This window comes from Prosopis cineraria, unplaced genomic scaffold (assembly GCF_029017545.1).
Source record: "Prosopis cineraria cultivar Desert tree isolate PC_DT_omini unplaced genomic scaffold, ASM2901754v1 PC13, whole genome shotgun sequence".
Lineage (NCBI taxonomy): Eukaryota > Viridiplantae > Streptophyta > Magnoliopsida > Fabales > Fabaceae > Prosopis > Prosopis cineraria.
In genome coordinates, this window is record NW_026555344.1 from 10,161,413 (window position 1) to 10,180,855 (window position 19,443).

Consider the following 19,443-nt stretch of genomic DNA (forward strand, 5'->3'; position numbering starts at 1 on the left):
TCATTTCCCATAATAGACAAATATCCACTTGGACATAATTCACATGGCCGGAGCGTCCCCAACGTTAATAAGAAGGCAAAAAACAAATGCGAGTTATGGATTGTTAATTAAATTTCGAAATGAAGGAGTTTGTGTTGCACTACATCACTGCCACATTCATGAATGTCACAAAAACTTATCATTGCCACATGCCATCTAACCCTCTAACCATATTTATGACTTGTATTCCTTCAGCTCCATTGTCTCTCACTGGATTTACCGAATTTAAATTTTTTAATATTTATTTCAAAAAAATTAAAAATTAAATTTTTTTGATAAATATACTTGATAAAATTTATTTATTTTCCAAATTAAGAAATACAAATTATTACAAATTCCATGGCATTTTGAGTTTGAGGGAGGGTGTTAAATGTATGATTTGATTATAGAGAAATTTTTAAATAGATCGGGTGTGCCACATTTATGTTGCATCGATACTAACACGCATATCAAATGCATATCTGATATGTAGATACTTTTATTTTTAAAAATATAGGATATGATACGTTTTGATTGGTATTACTATAAAGAGTTATACGCATGTATGCTAAGTTGGATATTTTTTTGAAATTAAAATTATATTTTTACTGTTTATATGATTTTTTATAAATATATATGCATGTATAAAAAAACATATCATACCCTATATTTTTAAACAAGATAAACATAATTTTTTATCCTTATACTTTACTTACGTCTTGCTTTTAATCTTTATATTTTTTTAATGCTTTAGGTTCCTATATTTTTTTTTATTATTTTTCATCCCTCTATAAGTAAAATATAAAAATCTTAAAAAGACCTAAAACAATAAAAAATAAAACTGTAGGAACTTAAAATATTAAAAAAATATAAGAATTAAAAGTAAAATATAGGGATAAAAAATTATATTTATTTTTTTAAAAATAAAAGTATCTAAGTAGATGCGCGCATCAGTATGCGTGCAATATAGGTTTAAATCATTTTTAGCCAACTTAAAAAATTAATTCTCAGGTCATTATCCGGCGGTGGTGACAAGGTTGGCGGTGGTGCTTCAACGATAGAAGCTAGTAGACGAAGTTGGTAGATAAAGACATTTTAGTAATTTTTTATTAAAACATAAATTTAATTTAGTCGTTTAATTCTACAATATAGTTCAATATGCTTTGATCCTCATTTTAAATAATCATAGACTACCATCCTTTATTAAAATTCTCTATATAATGCATTCGGGTGCTGGACTACTTATAAATTTTATTATTACTCCCTACATTTAAAAATATAAAATATTTTTAACCAAATCTCACCTTTTAATAAAGTAATTACCTACTTTTAAACTAACTCTATATTTTCATATTTATCTATATTAAATACCCTACAATAAATATAAAGTTATTATCAATAGAGGCGCTTTTGATAGAGTCGATAATTCGAACAGGCCGAGCTTATTCGGATCGAGCTTAAAGAATCCTACTCATTCTAAAAAGCCCATATAGCCAAGTCCGGCCCTAACATTTTCAGGCTTCAGGCTTATTCGGACAGGCCCGAATACTCAAAAATTTTTGAAAATATTTTTCTTTATTTTTTAATCAATTTTAATTTTTAAATAATTTTATTGAACATAAAATATTATTTTAACTTGAAAGGAACAAAAAAATAACAACTTATTAATTTGTAGTTAAGTACTTAAGTAGCTTTGTTATTATTTTATTGTATTATATACAGTTTATTCATGAATGTTTCCTTTACTTGTAAATGAATATCTTATTTATTTAAATATTACCCTTATCATGGTTATATAAAAATATTTATAAATTTTGATTGAATTATATTATTTTAATTATGACCAAATTAATTTCAATTTGACTACGGTTAAACCATTAATTTAAAATTAATGCCCTGATTAACTTAAAGTTTTTAATAACTATTGGATATGAGAAAAATAACCATCATTATATTATATAAAAATCATTTAATTACAAAAAATTATTTAATTATGGATAAAACACTATTTTTTTAAATTTTTTTAACCTTTTATATTGTTTAAACCCTATATATAAAGGGTATTTACTTTAATTTATTCTTAATTTTTAACCAAGTCTGGAATGGATGATAATTAAATAATTATTCAAAAAATTATTTTATTTATTATATTTGTTTAGTAGTGGAGCCAAGAATTTGTATATGCCCAAAATTTATTTTTAAAATTATTTTTGATTTAAAATTAATTATTTTATTTTATAAAAAATATAAAATATAATTTTTTGGACAAGAAAATGGTGTATATGACTTAATTTTTTTTTGAAAAAATTGAGTCTTAAAATATAAAAATAAATATTAAAATATATTTTAATTCTTTTTTTGAGATATTTTATTTGATTAAAAATAATAAAAATAAGAAAATCTAAATATTTTTATTTTTTAAAAATAACTATAGTAATACATTCAAGTATATGGTCTTTTAAAATAAAATGATATAAAACTTTAAAAATAATTAATATTTATTATATTATATATATTTTTAAAAATTTATTTTTTTCTATTCAGGTATTCGGGCCAAGCCCAAGTCCAATCTGGCTTGGCCTGAATTTTCTTGAGCCTATTTGGGCTGCCCGAATAAGTTTGAATAATAAAAAATTATTATTTTTTTGGGCTCAAGTCTAAATTTTTTGAGCAAGTTCGGGTTGGTCCGTCGGATTTGATCCAAATTACTGACTCTAACTTTTAAAAAAAATGATAATAATTATATCTCAAAATACTAAAAATATTTTACATCTTTAAATATCTAATTTTTTAAAAAATATTTTATATTTTTAAAGAGATGGAGTATATGTTTTGACAATAAAGACATGCATCAATAATTTCAAGACAAGAGGTGTCTTTGTTTTTATTTTATTTTTTTAATTCCGTCCATCGATGTATGAATACTTGATAGCGAAAATTTTTGAAAATGACATTTTTGGATGAAAGGATAAAGACAACAAAACTTTGAGATCCTACTTTTTCTTTTTATAACGATATCCTAAACTTTTAATTTATCAATGGTAAATTTTGGTTCCTTAAACTAAAAACGGGGAGAATTACAAAATTGGTCTTGCATTAAAAAAATTAATTCATTTTCAACCTTATTTACATCAAAATTTTTAATTTACAAGTTAAATATCTTTATTTTCAAATAACTAGGACGTGTATTTTGCTAAAAAAAAAAATAAGTAGGACGTGTAAGTAATTAGTTTTTTTAATTTTTATGAACATGTATATAATTTTCCTTTAGAATTTCAACGTTCTTTAGTTAGAAATACTGGAATTAAGTTAAGAATATTGTAAATCTCGATTAAAATTGATTTTAAAGAAATAAATTTTCGCATTTATTCTTGTGACCCTTAGAACTTTCTGTGTAAATTGTATTTTTAACTTAGCTTTCGATATCTTTAAAATCGAGGAATGAATAGGAAAAAAATTTGATTATTTGATTGAAAATTATCCCAATTTGTAGCTTCTGGTACTTCTAACTTAGCTTTCAAAATTTTCAATTAGTGTTTCTAGTATTTCTTTTTATTTTTTTGGACTAATCATTGTTTTTCACTTTTTTGGCCAAAAAGGGCCTAATTTATATGCTTAAATAGTATTACTGTAACATCCTGATTTTTATATAATAAAGAAATTGTGGAATTTAAGTTTTGAGAAAAAAAATGATAATAATAGGAATTTATATTATTTGAGGTTATTTAGAAATGATATTATGGTTAGGTATTTAATTATGAATTTAAAAATTTAAATTTAAAATCACATAAGCAATATTTAGTTAAGATATAATACATAAATAATTTTTTATGTGTGTGTTAAAAAAAAGAGAAGGTAGAAGGAACAAAAAAAGGAGGGGAGGAAGGTTGTTGTTTCTAAGTCCCACATTGGTTAGATGAGGGAAGAGAAGAGGTGCCTTCATGTATAAAAAGGAGGGGGGTGTGTGCATTAGGAAGCATGAGAGGCTAAGATGCAATTTAGAGGAAATTGTAACTTATGGCCTAAAGATTTGAATAATTAAATTCAGACCTATAGTTTTTTTTAATATAATTTTGGGACTCACAATCCCATTTTTATATTATTTTTCTCTCTTTCTCTCACGTTGCTCGGCGTTTTCTCGCAAGGGGGGATTATTTTCTTTTTCTTCAGGTATGTTCTAACTTTCCTGTTTAGATTAGCATTTAAAAATTTATTTAATTACAAAATTAATTTTATAGTTATTTTCTAAATAATATTAGCTTTCTAGTGATATGATTATTTTGTAGGATAGAGTAAATATTTCGATTAGGATTTTTCTATAGGATAGTTAATCTGATGATATGATGGATTAAAAATATAGGTTAAAACTCTTAGGGATATAATAAATATTATAGAATATTTTCTTGAGGTTGAAACTCATGTTTAAGAATTTTTGAGTTAAAATCTAGATCTATATGGTTGAATTTATGTGGAATCTGAGATGTAAGGATAAACCTATGATTATTAAATATTTATTTAAGTATAAATAGGTATTTTTGAGGTTATAGAAAGGTGATTTGAGGCTTCAGGATAATTTTAAAATTTTTAATTTATTTTTGGACGAATTTTTAGAATATAGAAGGATGAAATTGTGATACTAGAAGTGATTTGAGGATAAAAAAATAGTTTATTAAGGTACGAGAATTTTAGAAAAGAATTTGGAAAGTTAAATGAGGCATAAATCTTAAATTAGTGTTAATATGGATTATAGATCTAAGACTTTCTAACTATTTAAATTAGAGTTATTTATTTTAATGTAAAATTAATATGTAGTATTGTGAAATGATTATGTAGATTATATTCACAAAGATAGTGGTGAAAAAGGAGTTGTGAAGGGGAACTTGTTATTCAAGACACAAGGTAACCATTATTAATGTGTTGTGATGGGTGTGTTTGTGAATGGTTATGTGTTGTTTTATTGTTTGAAAAAAATTATGAATTAATAAAAATAAATACTGTATATATATACTTGTTTGAAATTATTGCCAAGTGGGTCAAAAAATTTATTTTTGTTTATCATGATGAGATATTATTGTTCGGATATATTCCTGTTTGGATATTTAATGATGCATGACTTGTCAAGGTATTTTAATATATGGTGTTAACGGGAATTTCTGTTCGGTTAATTATTACCACGTGGTAAGCCCTCATTGGACCCAATGAGTGGCGTGTCGCTTGGTCCAACTCACCTTTGGCCGGGTGATTTGGCATCCGAGCATGGCGAAAGGAGGATATAAGGTGCAGTCATGCAAATTAAATACTTGTTCGGTTTGTTTGAAAGTATTGTTCGATTAAATGTTTTGTGTGCCCACTTAGCAATCGCATGATTAGTTACATCCGCATGCATCATTACATATTAATTTCTGGTTACTGGGACTTTTAAGTCTCATTCCCCATGGTTAATATTTTTACAGGAGCGAGTCCGGCCGAGAAAGCACCAGAGGTGTAACTATGGTGTGTGAGACACCATCTTTTATGTTGCCTCTTATTTTAGATTATACAATGTATCTTGTGCCAACTTAGACATATCTTTTTTGTGAAGCATGTAAACTCTAATCCTTTTTATTAAAAGTATTTATATGACCAAGAGGATTATGTCTGTCCCTCTTGATTTATGATCTGATTTGAATATCATGACATGAGGATCCTGTCTGTCCCTCATGGTTCTAATTGCTTTTTTGAGATATTTTAAGACCTGTGATATATTGTCTTGGATGTATCATGGTAGAAATTTTTCTACCATGATAAGGGTTCAATGGAAAAAAAAATAATTTGTTGAATTAATAATTTGCGAAAAATCAGTTTGTAAATTTGAGGGTGTTACATATTGGTATCAGAGCATCATGTTTCGAGCCTATATTTTAGTAACACTTATTTAAACTTTTGTTTGAAACTATTATTTGTGTGAATTTAATATGTATTTATTATGTGTGGTGCATTGCATATAGTCGGTTGGCAATATACATTGTTATGGTGCTTCTCATTGTATGGCCATTATATAGCTAGGCTAATTTTATTATTTATATCTTGTATCTTTTAGGAGGGGAGAGAAAATGCCTGTTACTCGTGGTAACTCAGGATTCCAACATGAGCACCTGCCACCGCCACTGCCAAATGAGAAGCTTGACTTGGCGGAATTAAGAATGCTTATAAAAACATTAACATACAAGGTTCAAGGATACGATAAGAGTTGACGGAGCTAAAGAGGCAAAAGGTAACTGAAAATGGAGATAGGGCTCATGTTAAGAGTCATGTGGGGGAAGGCAGTTCCTCACATCCTGCCACTCCGAGAGATCATGAGTTTAGAAGGGAGGAAATTAGGCAGGAGGAACAGAGAGCCCCACCAACCATTACTGATTTGTGAGAAACTGTTAGGAAGTTTAACCCTCCTACGTTTGATGGTAACCTTAAACCACCGTGGTAGAGGAATGGGTGAAGAGACTCGAATTCATCTTTCAAGTAGTCACATGCACCAGCAATCAAAAAGTACAAGTAGCATTAGTGCTCCTAGTGAAAGGAGCAAGAGATTGGTGGGAGACAGCAGGGCCCAGGGATGATTCTACACTCACCTGGGAGGAATTCAAGGAAAAATTATTCAGGCATTACTTTCCATCAAAGTTAAGGTCTGAGAAGGAAGCGAAATTCCATGCCTTTAAGCAAGGGAACCTCGATGAGGACACATTTATTGCTAAGTTTCAGGAGTTATCTAGATACTCCACGAACCTGCAGTATAGGGATGATTCTGAATGGAAGGCTAAGCGCTTATTGGAGAAGGCTAGACCAGAATTGAGGGAACAATTGGCTCATCTAGATATCCGAGATTATGATGAAATGTGCATAAAACTACAAGTAGTAGCTCGCAGTAAGAAGGAGGTCGAGAGAGAGAAGAGGGGTTATTCATATAGTAGACCCCTAACCTACCCTCAACCCACCGGAGGCATTATGAAGAAAAACCATCAGGGTTTGAGTAGCTCATGGAACCAAGGAAGGCAGAAGGGTCCATTTTAAAGGGGCCAAGGACAGATGAGCTATCATAGTAGTTATCACGGGTCACAGAGGAGCCCAACAATATCTACCCCTACCCCGAGTACAGCGAGCTCTCAGCAGTGCACTAAATGCGGGCGTCGTCATTTCGGACAGTGCTGGGTCTGTTACATTTATGGAAAACCCGGTCATATTGTAAAGTTTTGTGGGGACAACCAGGGCTCAAATATGAAGAACCCTTCCCAACATCCTACTGTCTCTGGTCCGTGTGTTTGCTCTTACTCAGGACACCATGAACTCCCCAGATGCCATTAGAGGTAACATCAAAATCCTTCATCATGATATTGTTGTACTATTTGATTCGGGTGCTACACACTCTTTTATTTCTGAAACTTGTGTAAAGAACCTTGATTTGCCTGTGTGTATTTTACCTTTTGATATGAATGTGTCTACTCCTGCGGGAGAATCTGTGAGGACTACTAAGGCATGCCTTAACCTAGTGGTCGAGTTTAAAAATAGGAAAACAACTATGGACTTAATTATCCTACCACTGAGAGGTATGAATGTAATTGTGGGAATGAATTGGATGGCTGTAAATGGTGCTATCCTAGATTGTAGAGAGAGGAGTGTGTCTTTATCTTCTTTGTCGGTGACCCCAGTCGAGACTCAAGATCATGTTTTCTTGTCGGCGGTGCAAGTTGATAGATGTATGAAGAAGGGTTGCCAGGCCTATATGGTTTTCTTCTCTATCCAAGCTGAGATGATGAAGGCGTGAAGAATATCCTAATTGTCAAAGAATTTGCGGATGTATTTCTAGACGAAGTCTCCGGTTTACCCCCAAAGCGTGAGGTAGAGTTCTCAATTGAATTGGTACCTAGTACAGGGCCCATTTCTAAGGCTCCTTATCGGATGTCCCCTTCAGAGTTAGCGGAACTGAAAAAGCAAATTGAAGAGCTACTTGAGAAGGGTTTCATCAGACCGAGTGTTTCACCTTGGGGATCTCCAGTCCTTTTTGTAAAGAAGAAGGACGGAAGCCTCCGATTGTGCATTGATTATAGACAATTGAACAAAGTTACCATCAAGAACAAATATCTACTTCCGAGAATCGATGATTTGCTGGATCAGCTTGTGGGATCCGCAGTTTTCTCAAAGATTGACTTAAGGTCAGGGTACCACCAATTGAGAGTGAGAGCGGAGGATATACCTAAGACAGCATTTCAGACGAGATATGGGCATTATGAATTCATGGTGATGCCATTTGGACTTGCGAATGCTCCTGCGGTATTCATGGATTACATGAATAGGATCTTTCGACCCTATTTAGATTAGTTTGTAGTAGTGTTTATTGATGACATTCTTATTTATTCAAAGGATGAGGAGGCTCATGGTGAGCATTTAAGAATCGTCTTGCAAGTTTTGAGGGAACATAAGCTTTATGCCAAATTAAACAAGTGTGAATTTTGGCTCCAAGAAGTAAAGTTTTTGGGCCATGCTGTGTCCAGAGACGGAGTTGCAGTGGATCCTAGCAAGATTGATGCAGTGATGAAGTGGGAACAGCCAAAATCTGTTACAGAGATATGAAGCTTTCTAAGTTTAGTAGGTTATTATCGTCGCTTTATTAAGGGATTTTTGTAAATTGCAATGCCCTTAACTAAGCTGACTAAGAAGGATGCCCCATTTATTTGGACTGACAAATGTGAAGCTGCTTTCCAAGAATTGAAAAAGAGGTTAACCACTACTCCAGTATTAACTATTCCTGACCCTGTGGTGCCGTACACTCTGTACACTGATGCTTCTTTAAAGGGTTTAGGATGTGTTTTGATGCAAGATGACCGAGTGGTTGCCTATTCCTTTAGACAGTTGAGGCCACATGAGGAAAATTACCCTACACATGACTTGGAGTTGGCTGCAGTTGTGTTTGCTCTGAAGATATGGAGACACTACTTGTATGGATCTAAGTTTCAAATCTTCAGTGACTATAAGAGCCTGAAGTATTTATTTGATCAGAAAGAGCTTAATATGAGGTAGCGACGATGGATGGAATTTCTGAAGGATTATGACTTTGAATTACATTACCATCCGGGTAAGGCTAACGTGGTAGCTGACGCCTTAAGTAGGAAGACTATTCATGCTGCACATTTGATGGTCCATGAATATCATTTGTGGAACAGTTTTCATGATGTTCCAGTGGGTGTGATTGAACATCAAATGGCCGCACTCCAGGTAGCAGACTTTGAGAGCAAATTTGGGAAGATCTCAGAGTCTCACAGCAGAGTGATGACTACTTGAAGAATATAAGGAAGGAGATAGTGGTAGGTAAAGCCCCAAATTTTACCATCTCTGATGACACAGTGATGAGGTATAAAGGTAGAGTTTGTGTACCTAATGATCCAAGATTGAGGAATATCCTTTTAAAAGAAGCTCATAGGAGCAAATATATAATTCATCCCGGTATAACTAAAATGTACCATGATTTGAAGCGAGATTGGTGGTGGCCAGGAATGAAGAAAGATGTAACTGAATTTGTTTCTAGATGTTTAATGTGTCAGAAGATAAAGATAGAATATCAGAAGCCAGCTGGAACACTGCAACCGTTAGATATTCCAATGTGGAAATGGGATGATATTTTCATGGATTTCATCACTGGACTGCTAAGAACACCCTCGAGTAAAGATGCTATTTGGGTGATAGTAGACCGACTCACCAAATCGGCTCACTTTTTGGCAATCAAGTTTACCTCTACATTAGAGAAATTTGCTGATATATACATTAAGGAGATAGTTAGACTTCATGGTATACCCTCTAGAATTGTGTCAGATCGTGACCCAAGGTTCACTTCAAACTTTTAGGGTGCGCTATAGAAGGCTATGGGTACCAGACTAAGTTTTAGCACCGCATACCACCAAACAGATGGACAAACAGAGAGGACGATTCAAACTTTGGAGGACATGTTGAGAGCTTGTGCCATTGAACTACCAGGTAGTTGGGATAATCATTTGCCATTAGCTGAATTTGCTCATAATAACAGCTATCATTCTAGTATTGGGATGGCGCCTTATGAGGCCTTGTATGGAAGGAAGTGTAGATCGCCTTTGTGTTGGACAGAATTAAGTGAGAGGAGTATCATTGGTCTAGAAATTGTAGAGCAGACCACCCAGAAGATTGCAATGATTAAGCAAAAATTGCTAACTGCTCAGAGCCGACAGAAGAGCTATGCTGATAAGAGGAGACGGCCGTTAGAGTTTGAAGTAGGAGATCATGTATTTTTGAAGGTTTCTCTGGCGACAGGCATTGGTAGATCCATTAAGGCAAAAAAGTTGACACCTAGATTTATGGGCCCGTATGAGATCTTGGAGTGACTTGGATCTACTGCATATAGAGTTGCATTGCCTCCACAGATTGCAGGTATCTATAATGTGTTCCACATATCACAGCTAAAGAAGTACAACCCAGATCCCTCCCATGTTATTGAACCTGAAGAAGTGGAATTGAGGGAGAATTTGACCTTTAGATCCGAACCGGAGCGAATTAAGGACTTCAGGGACAAACAACTGCGCAATAAGACCATCCGACTCGTGAAGGTGATTTGAAAGGGTGGAGCTCTAGGTGATGCTACTTGGGAGACTGAGGAGAGTATGAGGCAAGATTATCCACATTTATTTGCTTAGGTACATAGTTTCTAAGTTTATCTATTAAATCTTGAGGACAAAATTTCTAAAAGGAGGGGAGAATTGTAACATCCTAATTTTTATATAATAAAGAAATTGTGGAATTTAGGTTTTGAGGAAAAAATGATAATAATAGGAATTTATATTATTTGAAGTTATTTAGAAATAATATTATGGTTAGGTATTTAATTATGAATTTAAAAATTTAAATTTAAAATCACATAAGCAATATTTAGTTAAGATATAATACATAAATAATTTTTTTATGTGTGTGTTAAAAAAAAAGAGAAGGTAGAAGGAACAAAAAAATGGGGGGAGGAAGGTTGTTGTTTCTAAGTCCCACATTGGTTAGATGAGGGAAGAGAAGAGGTGCCTTCATGTATAAAAAGGAGGGGGGTGTGTGCATTAGGAAGCATGAGAGGCTAAGATGCAATTTAGAGGAAATTGTAACTTATGGCCTAAAGATTTGAATAATTAAATTCAGACCTATAGTTTTTTTTAATATAATTTTGGGACTCACAATCCCATTTTTATATTATTTTTCTCTCTTTCTCTCACGTTGCTCGGCGTTTTCTCGCAAGGGGGGATTATTTTCTTTTTCTTCAGGTATGTTCTAACTTTCCTGTTTAGATTAGCATTTAAAAATTTATTTAATTACAAAATTAATTTTATAGTTATTTTCTAAATAATATTAGCTTTCTAGTGATATGATTATTTTGTAGGATAGAGTAAATATTTCGATTAGGATTTTTCTATAGGATAGTTAATCTGATGATATGATGGATTAAAAATATAGGTTAAAACTCTTAGGGATATAATAAATATTATAGAATATTTTCTTGAGGTTGAAACTCATGTTTAAGAATTTTTGAGTTAAAATCTAGATCTATATGGTTGAATTTATGTGGAATCTGAGATGTAAGGATAAACCTATGATTATTAAATATTTATTTAAGTATAAATAGGTATTTTTGAGGTTATAGAAAGGTGATTTGAGGCTTCAGGATAATTTTAAAATTTTTAATTTATTTTTGGACGAATTTTTAGAATATAGAAGGATGAAATTGTGATACTAGAAGTGATTTGAGGATAAAAAAATAGTTTATTAAGGTACGAGAATTTTAGAAAAGAATTTGGAAAGTTAAATGAGGCATAAATCTTAAATTAGTGTTAATATGGATTATAGATCTAAGACTTTCTAACTATTTAAATTAGAGTTATTTATTTTAATGTAAAATTAATATGTAGTATTGTGAAATGATTATGTAGATTATATTCACAAAGATAGTGGTGAAAAAGGAGTTGTGAAGGGGAACTTGTTATTCAAGACACAAGGTAACCATTATTAATGTGTTGTGATGGGTGTGTTTGTGAATGGTTATGTGTTGTTTTATTGTTTGAAAAAATTATGAATTAATAAAAATAAATACTGTATATATATACTTGTTTGAAATTATTGCCAAGTGGGTCAAAAAATTTATTTTTGTTTATCATGATGAGATATTATTGTTCGGATATATTCCTGTTTGGATATTTAAATGATGCATGACTTGTCAAGGTATTTTAATATATGGTGTTAACGGGAATTTCTGTTCGGTTAATTATTACCACGTGGTAAGCCCTCATTGGACCCAATGAGTGGCGTGTCGCTTGGTCCAACTCACCTTTGGCCGGGTGATTTGGCATCCGAGCATGGCGAAAGGAGGATATAAGGTGCAGTCATGCAAATTAAATACTTGTTCGGTTTGTTTGAAAGTATTGTTCGATTAAATGTTTTGTGTGCCCACTTAGCAATCGCATGATTAGTTACATCCGCATGCATCATTACATATTAATTTCTGGTTACTGGGACTTTTAAGTCTCATTCCCCATGGTTAATATTTTTACAGGAGCGAGTCCGGCCGAGAAAGCACCAGAGGTGTAACTATGGTGTGTGAGACACCATCTTTTACGTTGCCTCTTATTTTAGATTATACAATGTATCTTGTGCCAACTTAAGACATATCTTTTTTGTGAAGCATGTAAACTCTAATCCTTTTTATTAAAAGTATTTATATGACCAAGAGGATTATGTCTGTCCCTCTTGATTTATGATCTGATTTGAATATCATGACATGAGGATCCTGTCTGTCCCTCATGGTTCTAATTGCTTTTTTGAGATATTTTAAGACCTGTGATATATTGTCTTGGATGTATCATGGTAGAAATTTTTCTACCATGATAAGGGTATGATAAGGGTTCAATGGAAAAAATAATAATAATTTGTTGAATTAATAATTTGTGAAAAATCGGTTTGTAAATTTAAGGGTGTTACAATTACTCCATTTCTGTTTATAAGAGAAATTACAATTTTTTACTTTTTTTTATATAAACAAAATCACATATTTCAATAAGCATTTATTACACATTTTTTAAATCACCCCTTATAATTTACATTAATAAAAAATAATTAATGTATACTTATGTTAATTAATATAGGATATTTTAGTCTAATTTTTTTATTTTTGAACATAATTATTATGATTAGTTGACTTTTTTAAATTGTGTGATATTATTTTTTTCTTTTTATATGTAAAAACAAGGGAGTATATACTTAGCAGATCTAATTACATACTACAATGTTTTAAAAGCCAAGCCAAATGTCAAACCATAAAAGTTAGTGAATCTTGATTTTTATAATCCAACCGGTTAAATTAATAGTCAAATACTCCTATAATCCTATTTACATGGTAGAAAGAAAATATTTGTTTTAATCCTATTTATAAGGCACCTTAGTTATTATTATATTCATCTTTACAATTTTGCCCCTATTAATTGTAAGGAAGTTTATTAAATGTTAGAGTATTTTTTTTAAATAGATATATTTAATAGGGGTAAAGTTAAAAACTTGTTTACTTTTTAGATAGAGTTAATAAGATTTAAAGTTTTTCTTGATTACGGTAAAAATGTTGGAAGTAATTTATAAATAGAACTAAAGAGAGTAGATGGCATAATAATTAAATAAAAATACTACTAAATGCATAATATATATATATATATAAATCATGAAATCAACAATATGTCTATTTATTAATAAAATAATACAGCATAACTATAAATTAATAACAGAATACTTATTATTTTATAACTTGACAAGCATGAATGAATCTTCATTAATTTTAGTAGGAATAGGTTCAAAAATATTTGCATTTATATCATAACGTTCAACATCATTAGGTTTAAATTTGTTTGATTTTCTAAAATTTGTTATAGGTTCTTACTCCATATTGTGTCAACTCTCATGCAACTTAACTCCATGAAAATGGCTTTTTTTTTTTTTTGGGTTTAAATCAAACCATTAGTGAGGCTAGTTTTATGATCTAATTGATTCAACCATTCAGATATGTTGGGTTCTTGGAACATTGATTACAGATGTAACATAAGACAAGAATAAAGTATGGTTAATTTGGACCTAACTTAAGTGATCATCACGCTGATGAGCACGATGATACTCATCGGTGTGATAAGACCTGTACAATTCAGATAATTTGAATAATATACAAAATACATTTGAATAATTAATATATAATAATTATAAATATTTTAATATTAAATTGAACCTCTTAAGTTAAATTTAGATCAGATTGAAAATTAAAAAATTTATTAAAATTATTTTATAATTTTTATAAATAAAAAAAATAAAAAATATATAATAATATTTTAGATCTGAACTATCCATATTAAAATTTAAATGATCTAGATCTCATCAAGATGAGCACCATCAGGTTGATTTCCCCTATAATTTAATTCCAAACTCTTTATATGGCAGCCAAACAATAACAAAGTAAATGTGAATTTAGGTTTAAACTTTTAAGCCACACGAATGAAGCTAATTTCGGGTTAAAATTTTTTATGATTTGCCCTAAAAATAAACAAGGCAAGAAATTTAAATTCCCTTCTTGTTCTGAAATGATTAGATGAATAGAATAGATTCCTCATTTCAGCGCAATAAATTTTAATTGTAAAATTGTTTATCTCATAATGTGTGATTATTCTGGACACCCCCTCGTGAATTGAGTTGAATGGATGCATTTTATGATCCCGTCATCGAACATTCAAATTAACCGAAGAAAATCGAAGTTTCTTGGTGTGTGGGTGTATGTGTATATATGTACATATAATAACATCTCTCTCTCACACAGAGATCAAGAAATCTGAGCTATGGCTTCCTCCTCTGCTTCTTCAATCAAACCACCCTTTCCTTCTGCTTTCACTTCGTCACCTTCTTCGCCTTCAAAATCCTCTGTCCTTTGCTTTCTGAACGCCGACAGCTTCAACAAGCTCAACCTCTCTCTTTCGCGATCTCATTCTCCACTTTCCTCCTTCGTCAATAATGCCTTGAAGACAGCACACACATCCTCTGCTTCTATCTCTGAGGATCTGAAATCTTATTCTTCTTCTTCGTCGTCGTCTTTGGGTCCGAAACCCACCGTCTTGATTACCGAGAAGCTCGGAGAGGCGGGGCTCCAAGTTTTGCGGGAGTTCGGACAAGTGGAATGCGCCTACGATCTCTCCCCTGAAGAACTGTGCTCGAAGATCGCATCGTGCGACGCTTTGATTGTGAGAAGCGGGACGAAGGTTACAAGGCAAGTGTTCGAAGCGGGAAAGGGAAGGTTGAAGGTTGTGGGAAGAGCTGGTGTGGGGATCGACAATGTCGATCTGCAAGCTGCCACTGAGTTCGGTTGCCTCGTCGTTAACGCTCCCACCGCCAACACCATCGCCGCCGCCGAGCACGGCATCGCTCTCCTCACCGCCATGGCCAGAAATGTTGCACAGGCCGACGCTTCCATGAAAGCGGGTAACATTTTGCTTCAGTGTTCAGTATCAGACACCATATTATATATATTTTTTAAAATTACTGTGCACTAATTTTTTTTGACTAAAATAATTGCATTCAAACATGAATAACGATTACTGTGCACTAATTTTGATGCCCGACAACTTCAACTTCTCAATTTTCCTGGGAACCAAACGCTGGATCTGGAAAAATTTTTGGGAATTGGGATTAAACACCGATTCAAAAGCATATTTGGGGAAAAAGACATTGATGGCCGAATATTAAAGAAAAAATGCATCATAAAAGATCAATCATATATTTTGTTTAGGTTCTTTTCCCCAAATATATTTTTCAATAGGTCTTTAAATTCCAATGTTCCCTAAAATATTTTAGCATTAATATCTGCGGATCTATTGTTCTTGGATACGAGGATTTTGACATTAGTTGTTGTTACTCTCTATGGAGATGCTTAAATTGGCAAGGAGAGGTCTTGATATATAGATCAGAGAATCTGATTATTCCAAGAGACTAGAGGTGAAAAATTCAAGTTTCATTTTCCAGGAAAATGGCAAAGAAACAAGTATGTTGGAGTTTCAATGGTGGGGAAGACACTGGCAATTTTGGGATTTGGAAAAGTGGGATCTGAAGTGGCAAGGAGAGCAAAAGGGCTGGGCATGCACGTGGTGGCTCATGACCCATATGCCCCAGCTGATAGGGCACGTGCCATTGGTGTGGATTTGGTTCCATTTGATGATGCCATCTCTAGTGCTGACTTTATTTCCCTTCATATGCCACTCACTCCATCCACCAATAAGATCTTCAATGACGACTCTTTTGCGAAGATGAAGAAGGGAGTACGCATCATCAACGTCGCTAGAGGTGGTGTTATCGACGAAGATGCACTGGTAAGAGCTCTTGACAGTGGAATTGTTGCTCAGGTATGTATGCATATCCCGTCTTCAATTTTTGTTTGTTCTATGTTTTAATATTGGTAGAGGTGGAGCAAAAGGAACACTTGAGTCACAAAATGAGATTTTAGTGAATGATATATTGAAAAGTGAGGGCTCTTTTTGGCATCAAATCAATTACTATTTAGAAGTCATATTGGATTCTGACTGATTCACGTTGAATCAGATAGGACCATAAGGATAGTGAAACTCTTCAGTTTTTAATACAATTGTACGCTACACAGGGGCGGATCTAGCTTTGACTTCTGAGGGGCCAAAGCGCCTCACTTCACATGCATCCCCCTTTCTTGTTCTTTGCTTCCCTTTTCTTTATCTTAAAAGATACTTTTTCCGGTCTAAAATATAAGCATCTTTTGTCATAAAAATATATATTATTTTTTTTATTTTATCCTTATTTTTAATTTATGATGACTGAGAAAAAGGTTATAAATTCACATTCACAAGAATTCAGGTTTGCAAATATAAGAGGTAAAGTGAATTGTTTTTTTTTTACAAATACTAAGTTGTTTATATTTTGGACTAAGATTAGTTGAGAGAAAATGCTTACATTTTAAATTGGAGGAAGTATAATTTTGACCACCAGATAAAGCTTACTGTGAATGATTATGGAAGAGAATCAATGAACCATTCCCCTATTCTCTTATACACAGGCATCTCCTTTGAGGCTCCGAAGGTTGATGCCTTTCTATTATCTATTTTAATGGAAAAGCTGATTGTGCTTTCGATTAATTAGGATTTAAATATGTAAATTTATACTTTAATAGTTGAGAACATATACTTTTATTGCTGGAATTTCGCAAGCATTCAATGGGGATATGTTGTGAGAAGGAAATTTTTCTTTGGCCATCAGTGTGGAAAAGTGGTGATGTGCTATGCAAGTCTTAACAGCTAATACCTATACCTATGTATTAAAAAAAAAAAAAAAGAAAAAAAGAAGTTCGGGGGGCCAGGGCCCCACCCACATATAACATGAGTCCGCCGCTGATACTACATGTTCAAATACGAAACTATTAGTTAAAGTAGCATAATTATACCAATTGAACCAGCACTTATTAGAATAAAAAGTTAGTTATTTGTATATAGCATTCTTTATTCCATGTAGCTAACCTTATTTATGGAGATAAAACTTCTTGTTGCTTTTGATATCATTGGTGGGGGTGGTTTATTTTAACACTTGCATCAAATAATAGATATTGTATTTTGACAGTTTCTATTTTTTCATATACTTGCAACATGTGTATCCTTCTAACAATTGTGTATGGAACAGGCTGCACTTGATGTATTCACTGAGGAGCCTCCGTCCAAAGACAGCAAGTTGGTGCAACATGAAAATGTGACAGTCACGCCTCATCTTGGAGCGAGCACAAAAGAGGCTCAGGTTTTTTTCCCCCTTGTACACTTGTAAACTTCTTTTAACTTTAAGAACCAACCTTTCATTTAAGTGTGGTTCTGAAACTCTGAATCGACATTTGAGTGAACAGGAAGGTGTAGCCATTGAAATAGCTGAGGCCGTGCTTGGGGCATTGAAGGGGGAACTTTCAGCGACTGCTGTCAATGCTCCCATGGTTGCTCCAGAGGTAAAGAAAAAACACAAAATCATGACACAGACACAACCTAAGACTTATTACAACCAATTCATACATGAGTCTTCTAACCTTGTTGTGATCAGGTTCTGTCAGAGCTGGCTCCATATGTTGTGCTGGCTGAGAAGCTGGGAAGGCTAGCTGTCCAGTTGGTGTCTGGAGGAAGTGGGATCAAATCAGTAAAAGTGACTTATCAATCGGCAAGGGACCCAGATGACTTGGACACTCGGCTTCTACGAGCCATGATCACTAAAGGCATAATTGAGCCAATATCAAACTCATATATCAACCTTGTGAATGCTGATTTCACTGCCAAACAGAAAGGCCTCCGCATAAGCGAGGAACGTATAGTCGCTGACTCATCCCAAGAATTCCCTGTTCATTCAATTCAAGTTCAATTATCCAATGTGGATTCCAAATTTGCAAGTGCTGTGAAAGAGAATGGTGAGATTAGCATCGAGGGGAGAATTAAGTCTGGAGTACCCCATTTGACATGTGTGGGCTCATTTGGTACTGATGTGAGCTTAGAAGGCAACCTTATACTGTGTCGCCAGCAAGATCAACCTGGGATGATTGGCACTGTCGGGAGCATTCTCGGGGAGCATAACGTTAATGTCAGCTTCATGAGTGTGGGAAGAACTTCTAGGGGGAAACAAGCTATCATGGCTATTGGTGTGGACGAAGAACCAAACAAGGAGGCTCTTAACAAGATTGGATCAGTGCCTGCCATCGAAGAGTTTGTGTTTCTTAAGCTTTAGCAATAGCAGATACTTATGGCTTGCATAATACGGTTTTTCTATTTGTTTTTCTTAAATGTGGTCATGGAATGGGTGAGTCGAGAATAAAACTAGGTGTACCCTAAATAAAAAAACAGCCTTCACTTCTCATGGTCGCTGCATCAAGTTTTGCCAAAGCCAGCTTCTTGTTTTTGTTTTTGTTGAGGACTTATGTTCTACTTCTTTTCATAGCTTTAAATGCATTGATCCTTTCTGTCACTTTATGTACTTCACACATCCTGGTAATTTTCGTTTTTACCATTCCGTGATAATTCACGTCATTATGGTTGCGTAGATACAAGTCACCTGTTTGATGTTGATTAGCATAGACTTGGGTGTTTGAGGCCATCAAGAACTATTAAACTTCTAAGATTTTAGAAACGAGGTGTGTGGATAAGTGTCTGGCAGTATGGGTAACAAAAATAGTACACTGTACCATAGGCAAAGCAAAAGGATAATATACATTTTTAGAATATTAAAAATTGGGTTGGGTTGTCCACTTGTGTGTGCTTGAGGTTCCTGGTGGCTGGTTCAGAAAGCATGGGTAACACAAAATACTCTTTAGTTTGTAACCAAGGGAAAAAAAAAAAA

General features: G+C 33.2%; 1 protein-coding gene and 1 long non-coding RNA gene across 2 annotated transcripts; both read left to right on the plus strand.

Moving 5' to 3' along the window:
• Positions 1–11,190: 11,190 nt before the first annotated feature.
• Positions 11,191–12,722, plus strand: LOC129290554 (uncharacterized). Its single transcript, XR_008588445.1, has 3 exons — positions 11,191–11,315; positions 11,979–12,044; positions 12,599–12,722. It is a non-coding gene; the product is annotated as an uncharacterized LOC129290554 (long non-coding RNA).
• A 2,075-nt stretch (positions 12,723–14,797) lies between these two features.
• LOC129290560 (D-3-phosphoglycerate dehydrogenase 3, chloroplastic-like) lies at positions 14,798–19,071 on the plus strand. The gene is made up of 5 exons (XM_054927353.1): positions 14,798–15,546; positions 16,087–16,463; positions 17,761–17,871; positions 17,975–18,070; positions 18,163–19,071. Exons 1-5 carry the CDS (start codon positions 14,910–14,912, stop codon positions 18,832–18,834), a joined length of 1,893 nt encoding a protein of 630 aa, XP_054783328.1. The 5' UTR covers positions 14,798–14,909; the 3' UTR covers positions 18,835–19,071.
• Positions 19,072–19,443: the final 372 nt, after the last annotated feature.

Coding starts and splice junctions, on each gene's coding strand:
- LOC129290560 (XM_054927353.1), top strand. CDS start 14,910: ATGGCTTCCTCCTCTGCTTCTTCAATCAAACCACCCTTTCCTTCTGCT. Junction 15,547..16,086: donor CGACGCTTCCATGAAAGCGG/GTAACATTTTGC, acceptor TTCATTTTCCAG/GAAAATGGCAAAGAAACAAG. Junction 18,071..18,162: donor CTCCCATGGTTGCTCCAGAG/GTAAAGAAAAAA, acceptor TGTTGTGATCAG/GTTCTGTCAGAGCTGGCTCC.